At 46.0% G+C, this 18322-nt stretch overlaps 1 protein-coding gene across 6 annotated transcripts in view; it reads right to left on the reverse strand.

The window, feature by feature from the left end:
* The window catches only part of NLK (nemo like kinase), a 35475-nt gene extending 17385 nt beyond the window's left edge, over positions 1-18090 (reverse strand). For 4 of the 6 annotated variants that reach the window (XR_014591387.1, XR_014591388.1, XM_083874994.1 and 1 more), the window contains exons 1-2: positions 17798-17846; positions 16368-17401 (exon numbers count right to left, since the gene is read on the reverse strand). Coding sequence is in view for 4 of the 6 variants with exons in the window: in XM_083874994.1 (XP_083731120.1) it covers positions 16368-16825 (458 nt within the window). In the remaining 2 variants the exon portion in view is untranslated. Of the gene's footprint in view, positions 1-16367; positions 17402-17797; positions 17847-18073 lie in introns of those variants that run through there. The other 2 variants (XM_083874995.1, XM_083874996.1) reach the window with 2 other exon arrangements.
* Between the last annotated feature and the right edge of the window lie 232 nt (positions 18091-18322).

The following is an 18322-nucleotide window of genomic DNA, read 5'->3' on the forward strand; positions in this document are numbered from 1 at the left end:
GAAAGAATGTTCTTGGGGTGGTGTGGGAAACTGCTGCTGGAGTTTGTTCTATCAGGGAAACAAACCTTCGTTCACATTTATAGAGAATATCTATAAACTTACATCAGGACTTAGCAGAAGGGAGTGAATTTAATAGGATTACTCTGCAAGTTTTTCTTATTAGTCAGTGAGCTTTTTCCTCAGTTGCTCGACTCTTAATCACACAGGCTTTTCCTGCAAGCCTTGCTCTCAGATATGTAAGTGACCTGGTCCCCACAAGCATTTCAGCTGCTCACCCAGGCATGTTTGATGTACCATTTTAAAACAAACAGCACAGCTCATACTCAGGGGCATGTGATACCAATATGCCACTTTTCCAGTAGATGGTATCGCAATCAATCACATCTTGGCATATTTCAAAATACACTCGAGCATGGGATGATATTAAAAATCCCCTAGAAAAGCTCACAAACCCACAAGATTCCCAAGACTGAAGTGGAAGGGCAGGGAGAGGCTGTGCACTTATCAAATCTCTTATCTGGGAAATGCTTGATTGGGTACATAAAATTTCCACAGAGGCACAGGCTTCTGTTCTCTGTAAAGTCACTGCCAGGCACTGAGCCCTACCAAAAACGTGACAAAAACTGATCCACAACATTTAATGGACTGTTGGGTAGCAGAGGGGAGAGGTGAGGAAAATAAGCGTGAAATCCTTAAGAAAATAAACCAATATATATATACACACGGATTTAGCAACAGATGTCCTACTGAAGGAAAGAAAGGAAATGCATCCACACGGGCTGAGATTTAAGCAAAGCAGCTGCTTTAGCAATTTCTCATGATAAAGATGCAAACACCAGGGAGGCAGGACAAGGGTGATGTCCCAGGCTCTGCAGTATTTTCTCCCAGCACAGGCTGCAGTCCATGTCCCACACTGCTCCTGTGCTCACCAACACACACAAAATGCTTTAAAGCTCTGCCACAATTCCTTATGGAAGTTCAATTCTCCAAATGCTAAAGGGTTTTGTCTAACTGTAGCAGCCTGAAGGGCAGTTTTCCAGCCCAAAGCTGCAGTGGGGTGCTCCTGAGGCAGCAGGGGCTGTGCTGGGCTGGCCCCCAGCAGCTGTGCTGGCACCAGGACACGGCAGCAGAACAGCCCCACACAAAGGCAGGACACACAGACACTTGTTCAGGAACAATGACAGCCCAGGCACATGGCAGGGAGCATCTCACACTGCCCCTGCCAAGGGAATCAGGAGAGGGAGAGCTGGGATTCATCTCTCTTTTTGAGGCCTCTTGGGTTCTCTAGAGGTGCCTCACCCCAGCGGTGAATGCAGAGAACCAGCAGAGCCTCCTTGTAGATAACTGGATTCCTGATTTGAGGAGCCCAATATTCTGATTTCATACAAGTCTTTTGTCCCTGTGTGTGCAGCTGTGTGTCACAGACCCCTGTGCACCCTGTCCTGCCAGCACTGGTGGGACAGGGATCACCAGGAGAGAGGTTTTGTTTTGGTTGGATTTCTCACAACAAGAGAGTTTTAGCACACACACTCATGCAATTAGCATGGCATTATAATGGGTTTTACCCTCTGGCTGTACACACATTGTCTGAGAGATGCAAAAGCTGATACAATCTCGTTTAAAGGAGATATTCATAGTCATTTCAGCTATAATTTTTAAAGGAAAAGCCACCCACAGATTCATTAGGAAAAGGAGGAGAATGTTACAGCAGAGCAGTGCTCAGTCCTCTTCACTTCAGTGCCATGACCAGAGCTCTGGGGAGGCTGCTCTGAGCTCCCAGCATGAGGTCTGTGCCCAGCAAGGAGCAATAAAACTGGAAATCAGGAGTCCTGACAGTCCCAGCAGCACACAGGCTGGAGGAGAAGCACAAAGAACCCAGGGATGATTCCCCTGGAGTGAGGAACAGCACTGACCAGGGGAGGATCCTGCACCCACCCAGAGCTCAGAGAGAAATCACATCATTTCTTGTTATCTCACCTGTGAGCTCTCACCTGTGAGTTATCTCACCCTAAATACCTGCTTACCCCAGGAACTCAGCAGGGCCCACAGGACATAAACACTGACACCTGTGGCCATCTATTCACATCAGCACTTCAAAAAAATTCCAAAACCTGCAGTAAATCATTGCCTACAAAAAGTCCTGCAGTGGCTGCACCACAGAATAGTCTCAAACACTGAGGCAGAGTTGTCAGCCACAGCAGAATTTTTAGCACACAAGCATGGAAAAATAAGGTTTCATTGTTAAAAGACATTATCAAAAAGAACAGCTGTTATTTTTCGAGCTATTTAGGCACTGGATGTGCTGTTAATGATTTTCAGGTCACTATTGCTCTGTAGCAGCCTCCAGCTGGCAATACTTCAAAGATGCTAAAATGAAATATTTACAGTGGGTAAAAAAAAAAAAAAAATATCTTTGAGAGATATGATATGAAAGCAAACTGAAAAAAAAAAGATAGCTGAGGAGATACTACTGAGCAAAACTTTGATTTCACTTGGATTTAACTTTGAGGCAGAGAAGCCAAGTCAGAGAGTTCCCTGTCTCACCCATCCCCGGGGAGCAGCAGCAGGAATTTGAGTGCTCATTCACACAGCTGATCACTGGACAAGAGGCCAAGGCCAGGCTGATATGGACTGACAAAAGCTGGGTGAAAGTGTTCACAGACAAAAGTAAAAATTTATTGTACTTTTAGACATCTAGGATGTATAAAAATATACTTCACCTGCTAAATATTTTCTTCATATTTTGGCAAGTAAAGTGGGTTTTGCATGCAGGAATCTACATGTGAACAACAATTTGTGTTTGTGGGAAAGGCACTGAACAGAAAACAAGTTACTTAAGAAGATTACACAAAAAGACAATTTAATTAACTGGCTACCAATGTGCATTTTCAGCATTTCATTAAGTTTTCTCAACATTCTCCGTGGAATACTGTAAAGTAATCAAAAAAACACCCAAAGGCACTTCACAAAACCTGTGAGTTACTCCAAAAAGCCAAGTCTTTCTAACACATATCCTCGGGAGCTGGTCTGTTTAGTGGTGTGGGATCTGTTCAGGGAAAGAGCTGACTGAATCCAAGCTAACAGATTTCATGCAGAACTTTCACATCAGCCTGCAGAAAACATCCACATTTCATTCCCACTAACAGGTACTTCATGGGAAAGGGTTAAGCGACTTCAAAGGTGTGCTTCATTCCCTCCTGCTAAATGCAGACCTCTCCAGAGCTCCTTTTCCAGCCATCCATGTCCTAAAAAAGCCTTTTAACGTTGGTTCTAATCACACCCTCCAGCATGTGTGCCATTATCACTTATTCTTTACAAATCAGAGCTAAAAGCAAAACTGATTACTGCAAGAAATCTGTCTCCTTGAACAAAAAGTGATTCAGAGTATCTTACTTAAAAGAAAGGAGTGAAAATTAAAGGGATACTGTTATGGTTAATATCTTTAAAAATGTTAAATTTGTCTTCCTTCATGGAAGCTTAAAATTGAAACTGCTTTCCAAATCAAATTTATTTCCCCATTTATACAAAATTTTCTGACTATGCTCCAGACCTTTTTATTCACTTCTCAACTGCCTCTATGAACCACAGCTACAATAAAACTGCACATGACATTTATTCAGATACATTTTAATTCCATTTTTAATTCTTTTTTTCTTTTCTAGAATTCTTTAATTCCATTTTTCAGCCAATGGCATAGTTCTGCAAGGTCTGTGACCTTCACAAATAAATAAGATGCTCAAAAATATATGTATTTTTACAGTTCTTTCCTCTCTATTTTGAAAGCTTACACCACTATTACATGCACATTCCTGCCCCAATTCACTGACCTCTATTCCCATTCCCACCAGCCAACCAAGAAAAACCCAGATGAGAAACCTTCTTCTCCACGTCCAAGGAGCCTCCAGGCCTTGGCACAGTTCCTGGAGTATTTCTGCACCTCCAGAGCAAAGTAGGTTAATCAGGTCTCTGGTCACATCCCCGACTGAGGGCTGGGCTCCTGCAGTGACATCCCAGCCCCTCTGCTGCTCCAGCAGCTTCCCCTGCACCTCCATCCTCCAGGACACAGAACAGAACATCTCCCATCCTCCAGGACACACAGAATAAAACACCTCCAGGACACACAGAACAAAACATCTCCCATGCTCCAGGACACACAGAACAAAACATCTCCCATGCTCCAGGACACACAGAACACCAGAAGTGTTCTGCACTCCCTGCTGCCTCCTCCTCACTCAGTGCAGTCACAGCAACCCCCGAGAGGCAGCTCAGCACCTCAAACCAGTCAACACCTCAACACTTTCTCTTCCAGAGGAAATCTCTCCTATTTCACCCATTTCTTTTTTCACCACAGTCGTGGTTGGCTGTTTCCTGACACAGGAGAAAATCAGAAGAGGATTCAAACCGAAGTGTACGACTAATATTTGAAATTTAGTACTTCAAAGTAATTGCAATGCAGTGTTCCTGCTTCCACCAAGGGAGATATTTCTATCTGTTGGTTAAGGATTAAGCCTCAGGACTTTGATATTAAGCCTCAGGACTTTGTGTATTTGTATACAAATACACAAATAAATATGTACATATGTATGAGGCTGAGGGTACCTTTTAATTTTATGAATTACTGCTATTTATATTCATCTCCCCATATTCTGCAGTGATGGTAAATCCATTAACATTCATCAAGGTTTTTAGCTGGAAGAGGCACATCTTACTGACCTCTCAAGTCTCAACTTACTCCACCCATTTCTCATTCAAAGGAATTCTGTATTCTACAATAATACAGAACAAAACTGAAACCCAGAATGGCCCATAGCTGACACTTTCTCTTCCATTCTCTTTACCAGAAATTACTTCAGATAACAGTATTTTATTTGTCTTGCACAGGCACGGATATTAGAATCACCAAACTTTTAAATATTACTTAAAATACACCCTAAAAGCCTGTAAGATGCTGTAATTTCCCAGAAGAGCAGCTCAGGATCATCCTCCAGTGACAACGGTGGTAAAGGGCCCAGCCACATTCACAGCCGTGTCCTTGGAGCTCTACACAAGCAGCTTTTCTAAGGCTTCTCCTGCACATTTTATTCATGTAAATTATTGCAAACTGCTGCATTTTTTTTTTTCCATGTAAAGATTTCTGTGTGCTCAACCCTGCCCAGTCATTCCTTCTCTGAGTTACTGTAGGAACAGAAGGGACACGTCAAAACATAAGTGTGGAATAAATAAATTCATAACCTCTACACTCCAAAAGTCTAGAAGATGTCTCAGATGGGATATTTTTGGAACATTAAAGAAGTGCTTCATATTTTAGTACACGTTAATGAAGATTTAAGAAAGACCCACAGGCTTGCAAAAAAGAAAGGGGGAAAAAAAGAGTAAAAATAATTTTTTTATTTATTACCAGGGCGTTTAAAGACACATCAGTCTCCCATTAGCATGGACCAGTGAAGTGAATGATCCTCTGTCACATACCATCAAGCCTCATGGTGCTGTAAAAATTCCACCTATTTCCTTGACAGTCTCAATTACATTGGAGCCATAACCACTCCTTTTCAATGGATTCAAAAGGCAATTTCAGAAATGCAGAGACGTTGGAGCGACACTAAAGTGGGGAGGTGAACAGCCTGCTGAGAGTGGGACCAGGCTGCTCAAAATCCTTTCCTGTCTGCAACAGCACAACGTGGAACTGATGAATTTCTGTGAGAGGCCATTTGGTTACCATTCAAATGTCTGAAATACTGTCAAATTTGCAAAATCTGAATTCTCAGGTAAGGCAGCCAACCCTGCTGATGTCTTGGTGCAGGGCCAGGTGAGCTGGAGGCAGCACAGCTCCAGTGATCCTCAGCCTTTTCCCCCCTCTAAAACTCACCCACAAAATGTCATCTTACAGAACTGTTTAAAATATTACAAGATCTTCAAGGAAAGTGTGTGTCTCTCTCTTCCCACCAGAAGAAAACCAGCCTGAATTGTTATAAACCAAATTAACTGACAGGCTACAATGCAGTTGGTTTGGTTTTACATTTCCATCCACAGAAATGCCAAGGTCTGACCTGCAGGACTCCCTTTTGACCACCTCCTTTCACAGCTGTTTTTAGCTACAAGTGATCTCCATGAACTGACACAAAAATCCTGATATATGTTTCTCTATTCTGAGTCTGTCAAAATCCGTGTGATAACAGATGGAATCACTACCATGGGTGCAATTCCAGGGGAATGAAATTAATGACTCTAAAATACTTCAAACCCAAAGTTTAAACAATAGTTCAGGATTAAATAAAATTATTACAGAATAATTCCCTTTACTGGGTCATATGGTAAGTGACAAAATCTCCTTGGGAACAACTGTGGGAGTGATGATATATACATTTAATATTCAAATTACCAAACACCTGTCACTTCTCAATGTTTTAGATGAGGTTTCACATGAGTAAACAGTAGCTTAAAAATGATAAGGTGACATGCCCAAGACAGAGATCAGAAAAAAAGCCACAAGTAGGTCAAAGCTGGTCCTGATTCTGTCAACATTCACCTACTTTTCCTCAACTGCTTCAGAAAACAATAAGCAATCCAAACCTAAGGAACATCAATGCTTTGTTTCTTCAGCAGAGGCAGAAGAGAAGCTGCAGCTCAGCTTACAGGCTTGGGTGAGGATGTGAATGCCCTGCTGGCAAAAGCACGGTGGAAGTCCTTAATCCTGACTTTTCAAGTGCAATCAATGAGCAAATATGCTCAGAGAAGCACTTTCATACCTTGAGGTATGTCTAATAATTGAAAAAAACAAATCGAATGTACTTTCTACTTCATAATTAAAATCTGCTTTTAGTTAAGCTCTTAGGTAGAACTCTTACTGTCTTCAATTAAATCAAGTGATCCATGGTAAAACAGATTTTTTTAAAATACATTTTTGCCTCTCAGTGCAGCTGTAGGACATCCTCCTTTAGAACAGTGGTACACAAAGACTGGCAGAAGGCAGGATCTTGCTTTAGTCACTGACAGAGGAGGATTCCCCAGCACACACAGACACTCCCCTCTCCACAAACAGTCCAGATCTACAAGGAGAAGATAAAATTCTTTCTCTGCCAAATCATAATTGGCAACTTTCAATGGCTTTTAGATTGAAACCTGAAGAGGATTCTAGCAGGTCTTAATTTCACACCTTTTTGTTCCAGTTCAGGATGTGAATATTCACTGTTGAAGCAGCACTGGGCAGAGCACTAATGATGCAGGCCACTGTCCCTTTAAATTAACAGCAATTATTATGTGGGAGCTTCTGCCCCCAACAATTTGAATTTAGACATAAGAATAAAGTAGATGCTAGTCATTACTCACTGCCATTTCACTTTAAAAGCTGGGTATTATTTTTATACAAGCCTTGCTTGGTTCTGTGTTTGGTAGTTGGGTTGTTGTTTTTTTTTTTTTCATTTCCATATGCTGAACTACAGGGAAACAAAAACCACTAAACCCCACTGGTCTCTACCTGTACATCATGTTAACAACAGCAGCTGTGAGGACAATGACTTAGAAAGATTTGTGCCCTTGACAAAATTATTGGCAGATCTTCATTTCTGGGTCCATTTCTATCTGTTCTGATATGTCCTTGCCACTGAGATAAGAAAATGATGACCTGAAAAATGTGAATTGATCGGGAGACTCCCCACTTTTGTTCAAAAACAGAAACAGTATCTCAAATCCCCTTGCATTGTTTTGACTATCTTTATTCTGTTTATTTCAGAAGAGCCCAGAGCAGGTCTGAGCTGCCCCCCTGGTGCTGGGACAGCCCTGCACAGCCCAGTGTGAGGTGTGAGGACCAGCACAGCTCCCCATGGCCTGTCTGACCCACAGCAATAACAAAAACAGTCATTTTCTCCATCCTCACACCCAGGAGCTACAAACCAGCATCAAGGAGGTCTGGTCTCCCTGGTCTCCAGGACTTCAAACACACTGCGAGAACACAGGGGAGCCAGAAAGCCACTGAGAGGCTCAGGAAATTCTTTTCTTCATCTCACCAAAAACACTAGCCTAGGAATTGATGAAATTAAGAAAGATGGATGGCAAACAGCCCGGAAATAATAATGCCTTCTCTTCCTTGTCCCAAAGAGAAATCCCCCTTGCAAAGACATGTTCTGAACAGCCGAGCAGAACTGACAGAAATATCCAAAGAGAAGTTAAACTGCAAGATGAGAACAGCTTTAAACAATGCTTTTGTCCTGTCACTGTGCAATCTCTGGGGGGGAAAGCTCTAATTGAGGGCTTTCAAACAGCCTCGCACGGGCTGCCAAGGGCCTTTAATAACCAAGGCAGGAGGAAGCCAAACAGTCCCCAGTCAAAAGGCAGAGACACACTTGTGCTCAGAAGCCAGTGACCTGCAGCTCTGTTCCAGACAGGAGTGCCCCACATCCATCAAGGCCTTCCAAATGGACCGGGAGAGAACTTTTTCTGTATTTCCTGTGGTGTACCTTAACCCGTTAGGAACCAAAACAGCCAAGGCTGGAGAGAATGGTTTCCAGAGAACCCCTGGCCTCCCTCACCCCCAGCAGTGCCAGCCACACCTCGGCAGCTGTGCACAGGTCTGCTCCTTGCTGAGAGCTGATACTGCCTGCATGGAGTCAACTTTGCTACTCAAAGACAAAATCTTCAGTAGTTACATGAATTTCTACCAGATAAAACAAGGAAGTGCATTACCTGCAATGGCCAACTCCACACACACTGCCAAGGGAGAAGGTAGAGTCAGTCACTCATCAGAAAAAACAAAATCAACCAGCTCAAACCCTGAATTTGGCCACCAGCTCAACACCACCCCCAGCTGCACTGGTCCCATCAAGCAAAGGCTCTACCTGACACCACTTAGGTGACAAAATGAAGAAAATCTGAATAATGAAGAAACCTCTACTGCCTGGTGGTGCCCAGACAATGGAGACAAACTGTATGAACAGGAACAGGATCAGCACCTCCCCAAAAGGACACACAAACTCAAACACCAGTTTCTTTGGTGAGCTTTTTTTTTTTTTTTTTTTTTTTTTTTTGCAACTATTAAAATGTGTTTTCATATAAAAGAGAATGGGGAAAGAAAATCCTCCTCTAAAGTCTAAAGTCCAAGAATTGCTACAGTTCCAAGTGTATTTCACTTTTCCACAAAATTTCCTGTAAGAGTTCTTCAACAGAATGCTCTGAAAAACCTTTTTATTTTTTTGAATTACACCTAAGTACCCTCATATCATGTTCTAAGAAAATTAAAGAAATAAGAGAATATGCATTCTACAAAATGATTCTGCTATAACCAATCTGGTGTTACATCCAACAGCATAAAGAGCATAAAAATTCCATTTACACACAAATGCTTCCAAGCCTTTACAGAAAAACACCACATCAGGAAATTAAAGAATGATACTACCAGGACACACTGATTCTGCCACAGCCCTCAAGATTAAAGCTCAAATTCTTACTAAGCACTTTTAAAGACTGTACATGGCCATGTTCCAGAGCTGTAGCCATGGAAGTTGTTTCATATCAAGGCTGGTAGAAGTCTGCCTTCATTTATCCATCGCGATTGCATAAGAGAAGATGATGCAGCTTTAAATACTGAAATGAAGTCCAGATTATTCTGGTAGGTTGGCTGTATTGTTCTGGTGCATTTCAAGCAGCATTTTTGGTACCTGGCTGTCCTCCCCTGCAGCTTTCTGTCCCTTCTCAGGCCCTACCACTGGAACACCTGAACAGCACCAGGGGCACTCACTCCACACACCTGAGTTCACCTGAACACCACTGCCATTTTTCCAGAATTACTGAAAATCCCCTCAGGCAATTTGTAGCAAAATTAGGGAACTGTGAACCTAGAAGACTGAGCTGACAATCTCATTGATCGAGGCTCTCAGCAGACCTACGATAAAAAATTGAACCTTCCAAGTATCAGCACCTCAGTGATTTTAGGGCAGGTTGGGGATTTCCCCCAGTGAGGTTCAGCTCTGTGATCCACCAGCTGGAATCACAAGTTTTCACAGTTGGCCCCCACGGGGTCAGTCCATCCTTGTGCCCACAGGACACACTAAGGAAGGCACATGTTTCTACAGAGGAGAGGACTTTCCTCTTTTCCAGGTTCCTCCTACAATGCACCATGGATGGAGCTCCAGTGATTTCCACAGGGAAACATTATTTATGTTCTACAATTTATCCCACATTTCTAAACACTACTGTTGTCATTTAAGCTGCACCTCATACCAAGTACCACAGAAAATAAGAAAAATGGGCAGAAGCAATGAAAAAAACAGTCAGAACATAGTGGGGGAAACAAATTTTTTTTAAAATATATGACCTATGTTATTTTAAAAAAAATTACTGCTACAACAACATTAGCTTTTATTACTCCTCTCAGGTAATGGCTGTGGTTTGTACCACCTGTAGCTACCACCCATTCACTGCCCATCCCATCCACTTTTTCCCTGTTACTGCTGATTATGAACAAACACTATCATCAATAAATAAAGCATTGACCCAGAAGTCTCTACCCTTTTCATACACGTTTGTACTGCCTGCCATCTGCTGCTTTGATTTAAGCATCCCCCACCTTACTCAGGGGTCTACTTTTACAGAACAGGTGCAGTAGTTACCCACACTGCCAATAAACCAAATCTTACAGCATCTACTGAGAGATTTTCTAGCACTCAAAACTCTTTGTGGATTTTTAACACGCCTTTTAAAAAACACCACCAATTATACTAATGAACACCAACTCCATTTAAGCAAACTCGACACACCTTTGAGCAGCTTTTCTCATAGGAGCAGCTGCACGTTACCGACTCCAGACCAGGAGGCAGAACTTTCCAGAGGATTAAAGATACATGAGACCCAGATACAACCATTACAAGTCATCAAAAAACACTTCAAACATATCCCCAAGGCTTCCTCCACTTTACCTGCCCAAAGCTATTCTTTCTAGCCCATTGTTCCCTGAGAAGTGAAGCAGCCCAGGCACACCCAGCAGCCTCCCCCAGACCCTTTTAGGGCCTTTATCTCCTGCTCTGGGGGATCCCACACTTTGGGCTGCCCCCTCACCCCCTCAAAACACCAATAGCTCTGTTGTGGATTAGGGAATTCAACAACTTAAATATCCTCTTAAAAAGAGATGAAAGAGTCAGGGGGAGAAAGGAAAAGAACATCTGAAATATGTCTTCTGGAAAATCAATATTAGACTGCAGATCCAGTCACAAGCTGTAACATTTGCAGAATTCAGAGGGAAAAGGAAAACACACTGAATGTTACCAGATTTTAACTGGATTATCAGCATCCAGTCCTGTGTGGACACAACCAACATCGAGGTCTGCAGGTGCTGCAAAGCAACTTGCATTTCAAGTGACCTGTGAAACGCTGACCTTGGCATAATTTACAGTGAACTAATTTATCCCAAATGGTGCTCTCCCAACTTTGAGAAAAAAAAAAAATGTTATTCACATTCCTTCTTTCTTGCATCATGTTACAAGACAATAATGAATCTCGTATATTACTTGGATAGAATTTCACCTAATCCCAACGTCTAATTTGAATGCAAGGAGTTATTATATCCATTTCATTTAACTCACTCCATTTGGGAAACAGTCATTTAAATGTTAACAGAATTTTTTTCTTTTCAGGAAATTTGAAAAAAAGCCCCAACCACTCAAGCACATAAAGCCTTGCAGAATTTCCCATATAGAAAAACCTGAATAAGGTCATTGTTCTACTACATTTCTTCACAAATAGGGTCAGAATCCAATTTAGATAAAGCAATCCTATAAAAAATACTGACACAGGGATCCAAGATCATCACCTGCAGCTCCTTCCATTGTGATGGTGAATGTGAAACCCCATCCCCTCTCGGTGCCCATCACCAGTGCTGCCTCCTTTGCCTTAGGCATCCTCCTGCTTCCCTCCAATAACTGGAGAGAAATGACTCGGCCTCTTTCTTATGAAATCATTGTCTATCTGCATCAGACAACAGCCAAACTCATTCGAGTAGAACACAAAGAGTGGGAAACTGCTGTGGTTTAAGGCTGGCCCCACAGAGCTGGGGGAGGCACCTGGGGGGTCAAACACCCCCTGGTCCCCCTTTGTCCTGCTGGGTGTGTGGGACAAGCCCCCCATGTCCCACTGCCCCCCTGGCCTGTCCCTCCCTGGGGGCTGGTGGGAGCAGAACAGCCCCAGCACTGCCCAGCACTAACAAAGGAATCACTTTAACACAAAATGTCACGTTACATAGTTTAAAGCAAACCATTGTCCACCTAACTGTTAATTAACACAGAATATTTCCCCATGGTCAAGTATTGTCTTCTGCTGGCAGATGAGGTTTGAGGGATTGGAAAAGATGATACAGACAGCTTTAACTTCAGGAAAAAAAAAAACTCTCCCACCAAAAGTCCTAATGAATTTCATAAAACACGTGTCTATAGTTCAGCTTTTGCTGAAATTTTCCTGCTTACCAGTCTAGGCATTGTTAAAAGTACTAACTAGGCCAAACATCACTGTGGTTTTCAGCAATATCAGAAGGGGAACTTCTCCTGCCACTTTTCAGACTTCTCTGAACCCACACTCCCTTTTTTCCCTTAATATACATTCTAACAGTTTTGTCCCAAATACATTATCCCCACTGCATCCTTGCTCAGCAGGACACATTCCTTTAAAGGAACAGGAGATTATCAGTTTATCCTGGAAACGTCTTTCCTGCTGCTGTGCTTAGCATCAGTGCTGGGATAAAACCCTCTTAAAATAGTTCCAGGGTCCAGGCAACAATCCATTGTATGCAGTATTCTTTTGGGTTTTATGGAGCAATGACTTTGGTGCTTTCAGGCCTTTGCAGGCCCAGGAATGAACAGTAGATTAAGGCTAAATTATTTCTGCCCTTAAGGTTATGGCAGCATGATGTCCTGTCTCGGCACCAACAGCCAAACTGTTTGGAACATTGTACTGTCATGTTACCTCCTGAATAAAAAGGATTAGAAACAAGTACATTAACCCCCACACACAATTTCGAATGGGGTAAATCAGGAATTTTAAAAAATATTAATTCAAATACTTTCTTCTATTGTCACTTGTAGCAGCTTTTCCACAGAGATGCATTTTAACATGGATTTGACATTATTAAGAGAGATTGCTTGGTTCCACAGTCTTTGATGAACGACAACAACTTTTCAAAATTAGGAAATACAAGTAAGACAAGTAGAATTCCCCCACATTTACATTCCTATCCCACTGGAGTGGATATATCCCAGCCAACAGGACATTTCCACAACATTTCAGCAGCAGTTTTACCACCTTGAGCCAGCAACAAGAATCATTATCCCTCTCCTGCAGCTGCAGAGCCTCTTCAGAAGTCCAGGAATCCTCTGTGGAAACAGCACCAGCACCTCCTGCAGAGGGACTGAGGCTTCACCCCTCCTTCCAAACCTATCAGCCTTGGCAGGTTCAATAGATACATTTTTTTATTATCATTATTTTTTTAGGAATCCCACCAGATGGCAGCAGCATGTCTCCCCAGCAAAACTGGGAAGCACTTCTCCAAAGGACAGCTCCTTATTCTTGGAACAGACACAAGACTTCCCAAACTGAGCCCTACTCAGTCTGAACCACGGGGCACAGAGCTCGTTGCTGACATTAAAATCCGGATTTTTTCAGCACTTTAGGAACACGAGAGCAGGGAACACTCCAAGAGCAAATGGCTCTGGTTTTGGCAAATGAGGAACATGACTGGGTTTGAGACAATTCACCAAATGAGCTGAGTGAGGATGTGGCCTGTGCACAGACACCAGGGCAGCAGCACCCACCCACAGGAGTTAAAAATCAAAGTGCTGAAGCTTTGGCTTTGGCTCTTGACGAGTGAAAAACTCCAGCAGCACATCAGCCACCCCGAAACATCATCGAGCACCAGACAAATGAACTAATGACAAATGCTAATTCAACTGCCAAGAGAAAATCTCTCTGGGTGAGGTAACGGGAAGTGCAGCACCACAGCTGATGGCTGGTCTGATGCGCTGAGCTGAGCTGCAGGTCAGCCCTACCTCCCAAACAAAGCACTGACACGTCACAGCAGGAGATTAAAGACTTCTGCAAATACTCCAACTGTCGATGGAATAACGTCCATTTCCCTCAGAAGCACTGAGAGAAACTTTTCAGTTACTATTAGCACAAATAATGCTCAGACAAGATACTGAGAAACAACAGAATCCTCCTCCCAAAGTTGCTCAGGCTCTGTGAATCCCATGTCATGCTTGAACCCAAGTGCACATTGCTCATGTCCAAGTCATCTCAAACCATAAATACTCAAGTCAGTGTTTACTTATCTCACACAGCTAAAATTCAATTACATGGGCATTCTTCCACAGTTTGAATGAAACTAAAATTGAGTTTAATTACCGCTTACAGACTCCCAAATTGAGCCTGCAGTCAGTGGCAGAAGTTAATATGAAATGTCAAAAGCCGAGCAGTGACCACAGAACTCAAACACACGTGAGCAAAGAGGAACTCACTCCACCAATGACATCCCCAGCCCCAGCTCTGCCGGACCGATCCCAGCTCCCAGCTTCTGCTTTTAGCTAACAAACACCCTCCCCCTTTGTTGTTTTCCCTTTCCCAAGCTGTTGTTACCCCCGAGCAAAGCTGTAGCTGCAGCTCTGCAGGCACAGTCCCCCAGGGGCAGGGCACAGTCCCCCAGGGGCAGGGCACAGTCCCCCAGGGGCAGGGCACAGGTGTGTGGCTCAGGCCTCAGGATAGGTGTGTGCTTTTGGCACTGCCTTTCCTACCTGGTGTCAGCCAGACCTTCCCTCCACACTTCCCTGCTCCCCTCAGCACTCCTAATGATATTATATTTAAATATGCAAGCATGACCTTTCATTCTACTGAATATTGTGGAAGCAGGTCTCTCTCTGCACCTTGTTTTTTGGAGAACAGAACTGGGAAAATAAAGGACCTGGGAACTGCACAGGCAAACAAAACACTGGTAAAAAGGGCTGATCTTACATAACAACTTAAATTTAAGCAAAGACTGTAAGAAATTAAGTTTATAAAAACTCCATACTTTAAAAAATATATAAACTGACGGAAATACCTTCAGATATTTTTTACAGCAGATTCCTTGTCAGTTTTCATTCTTTTACACCCACTTTTTAATGCTGTACCACAGCCAGAGCGCAGCAGTGCTGACTGCACAACAGCTCCCCTCTGATGGGGAGAACTCGGTGGTTAAATTAACTCCCCAGCTCTGAGGGAAGGCACAGGAGAGCAGAACAACACTGACCTGCAACTCGCTCCTGCAGCTCCCTGGGCCTTCTCAGAAAACACCATTTTGCTACCAACCCTGGGCTGGTAACGTGTGGCCAGTTCAAAGGGCTGGGCTGCAGGCAGAAGGGGTTTTGCCCTGCTGAGCCCTCTGCCTCCCTACACTGGCACAGACTGTGACCCGGCCACTCCTCCCAGTGAAGCTGCAGCTCAGGCAGTGCCCACAGCAGAACTCCTGGGGCACTGCAGAGGGCTGGGACACCACAGGCAGCTGCACACTGCAAACTTTGCATTTGTGCTGCAGGAAGTGCACTGCAACACGCCTGCTCTCCAGAACACCCCCTGCCAGCCTTCGTGCTTCCCAGGCACAGCTCAGAATAGGGCACACTGACAAACGTTTATAATACAAACATATATATATATATATATACTGCTGCCAGTTTTGTGTCAGCGCTCCTGAAGGGCACTAATTACATACATGGCTCTAAGGTAATCACAAAATGCATTAGAAGAGATTCCACTCCGCTGACAGGCTCCTCTGAAACGCGGCTGGGGGATAAAAGGGCCGGAGGCAGAGCTACAGTGAGGCAGGAAATCCCATTTCCATTTTTGAGAGGGGAGCAAAGTTCAGCCGTGCTGTTTTAGGCAGCACACAGCACCACCGCAGGTCAAACCGCCGTGAGACAAAGATCTTGACAGGTGACTGCACAAGGAAGACATTTTCATACGCTTTTCATTTCTGACTCTTAAGCCAGGTCAAAATGAATATTCTAATGCTCATTTGTTAACCTGAAATTTTAGGAAGCACGGCTTAGCTGCACGGATGCAGAGTCTAATTAAAGGTACAGAAAGGGCATAAACAAGCTGCATTGTCTCAGAAGAGAACGGCAGGGTGGGCTGTTAGTCAGAGGTGGCTCCTCACCACTGGGAACCTCGTTCTGCCAACGCAAACAAGCGAAGCAACTTTCTAAGAACGGAGAAGAACCAGCAAAAAAAAAAAAAAAAAAAAAAAAAAAAACTTGTAGTGAGCAGCTCTCTTGTATTCTGATCCAAATGACAAAAATCAATGATGAGTTATGACCAGGTAAAGAATGACAAGGAGGCACTGGTTCACTTTCATCTCTACTCACCAGACAACACCAAAGGCTCCGTATCCGATGGGTCTGTCCGGCTCAATGTCCAGTTGCTGCTGTGGATGTTGTGAGTGCTGATGATGGTGCGCTTTGACCGCAGCAGCTGCTGCAGCCTGTACCTGAGCTGGGGCTGCTGCAGCCGGTCCTGGGGCCTGGCCCGGGGCCGGGGATGGGAAGTACGGCTGCTGCTGCCCTGGGTTCAACATCGCGGCGGCGGCGGCCGCGGCTGCGGCGGCCGCGGCGGCCGAGGAGGCATGCTGCTGCACGGGGTGCACCGCGGCCGCCGAGCCGGCGTGCAGGTGGTGCTGGGCATGGTGGTGGTGATGGAGGTGAGGAGGAGGGAGGTGAGGAAGGTGGTGGTGATGGTGGTGGTGGTGACCTGCTGCCGCCGCAGACGTACCGCCATTGTAAGCCGCCATCATTTTTGCGTTGGCCGTGGCGCCACAAAGAGACATTCAAAAAGATGCCCCTTTGATTGGATAACAACTGGGTCAAGCTGTCATTTGGCCATAAAAAAAATTAAATCTGCTACACTTTAAAAGAAGTTGGGTTTCATCATACACGGCCCACCTTTAAAAACATGGAGCTCCGCTGGCCTTATCTCCTGGCGAAGCCAAACAACTCGGGGAGTCTCTTCATGTGTGCGGGCGCCAACCCTTTCCCCAGCATCCAGCCGGGCTTGGCTACTCCAACTCCATCCTTGGGCAGCTGGGGTGGGGCCGGGGTGGGGTTTTTTTCCTTCACTTTTGGTTATTTTTGTTGGTTTTTTGTCTTGTTATAGAAATTAAACAGCGTGATCAATCCCCGTTTTCTCCGGAGGGAGGGCTGGGAGCCTCTGCCCTGAGCACCCCGCGAGGGCCGGCCAGCCTAGCCCTGCCATTCCCACACCCTCTCCATGTGTCCCCCGAACCTCCCTGAGCCCGGGCACCTCCTACATCGCTCCCTCCTTCCAGACACCTGCTCCCTCCTTCCAGGCACCTGCTCCCTGACAGCACCAACAACTCGGGAGTTTCCAACTTTTCCTTGAAGGCCTGAAACAAACACAAGGACCCGGAGAAAGTGAACGGGGGGGGCCGCAGGGCGAAGAAAGGGGGGCAAGGGGGGGGTAAAAGAAGATAAAAACAGAAGGAGGAAGGGAAGGGCCGGGGCAGGACAGGGATCGCGGGGGGGCGGGTGAAGGAGAGGGGAAAGTGGGGAATGAATGAGGGGGCGGCGCGGGGCCGGGGAGGGGGCGCGGGGCAGGAGGCGGCGGCCCCTGACAGCGCGACCCGCGGCGGGGCGGGGCCGGGCGGGCCGGGGGGGGTCGGGCCGGGGCGGAGGGCAGGGGGCGCGCGGTGCGGGCGGCGGGAGGGTGTGAGGGCGGCCCCGGGTCCCCGCCCCGCCCGGCCCCGCACCCGGCCCGGCCCCGGCCCCGGTCCCGCTCTCACCTGGTCCCGCCGCCCCGCGCCGCGCCGCGGGCACGCGCTCCCCCCCCCCCTGCGGGGCGCGCGCCCGACGCCGCCCGCAGCCAATCGCGCCCGGCCCGCTGGGCTGCGCGAGAGCCGCCCCCGACCAATCGCCGCCCGGCGCCCGGCGCGCCCCGCCCACCGCGCGCGGCCGTGCGGAGCCCCCCCCGCGGCGCGGCCCCGCCCCCGTGACCCCGCCGGCCAATCACCGCGCGCCGCCGCGCCCGGAGCCGCCGAGACCCCGCGAGATTCCCTCACCTCACACAACCCTCACCCCGGGCGGCCCCGCCTCCCTCACCTCCCTGCCACTCACGGCGGGCCGCAGGCCAATGGACTCTGCTCCTGAGCCAACTCCCGCCCTCGGGACCCGCTTTTCGCCCAATCGCAGCCGCCCATCATTCAATTATCCAATGAAGAGAAACGAAAGCCCGAAAAGAGGTTACTGGGCCAATGGCACTGGAAGGCGGGGCGGCGGCGTGACCGACAGCTCCCCTCACCAGTGGCGGG

Source organism: Zosterops lateralis (genome assembly GCF_965231275.1).
Source record: "Zosterops lateralis genome assembly, chromosome: 19".
In the NCBI taxonomy this organism is placed as follows: Eukaryota; Metazoa; Chordata; class Aves; order Passeriformes; family Zosteropidae; genus Zosterops; species Zosterops lateralis.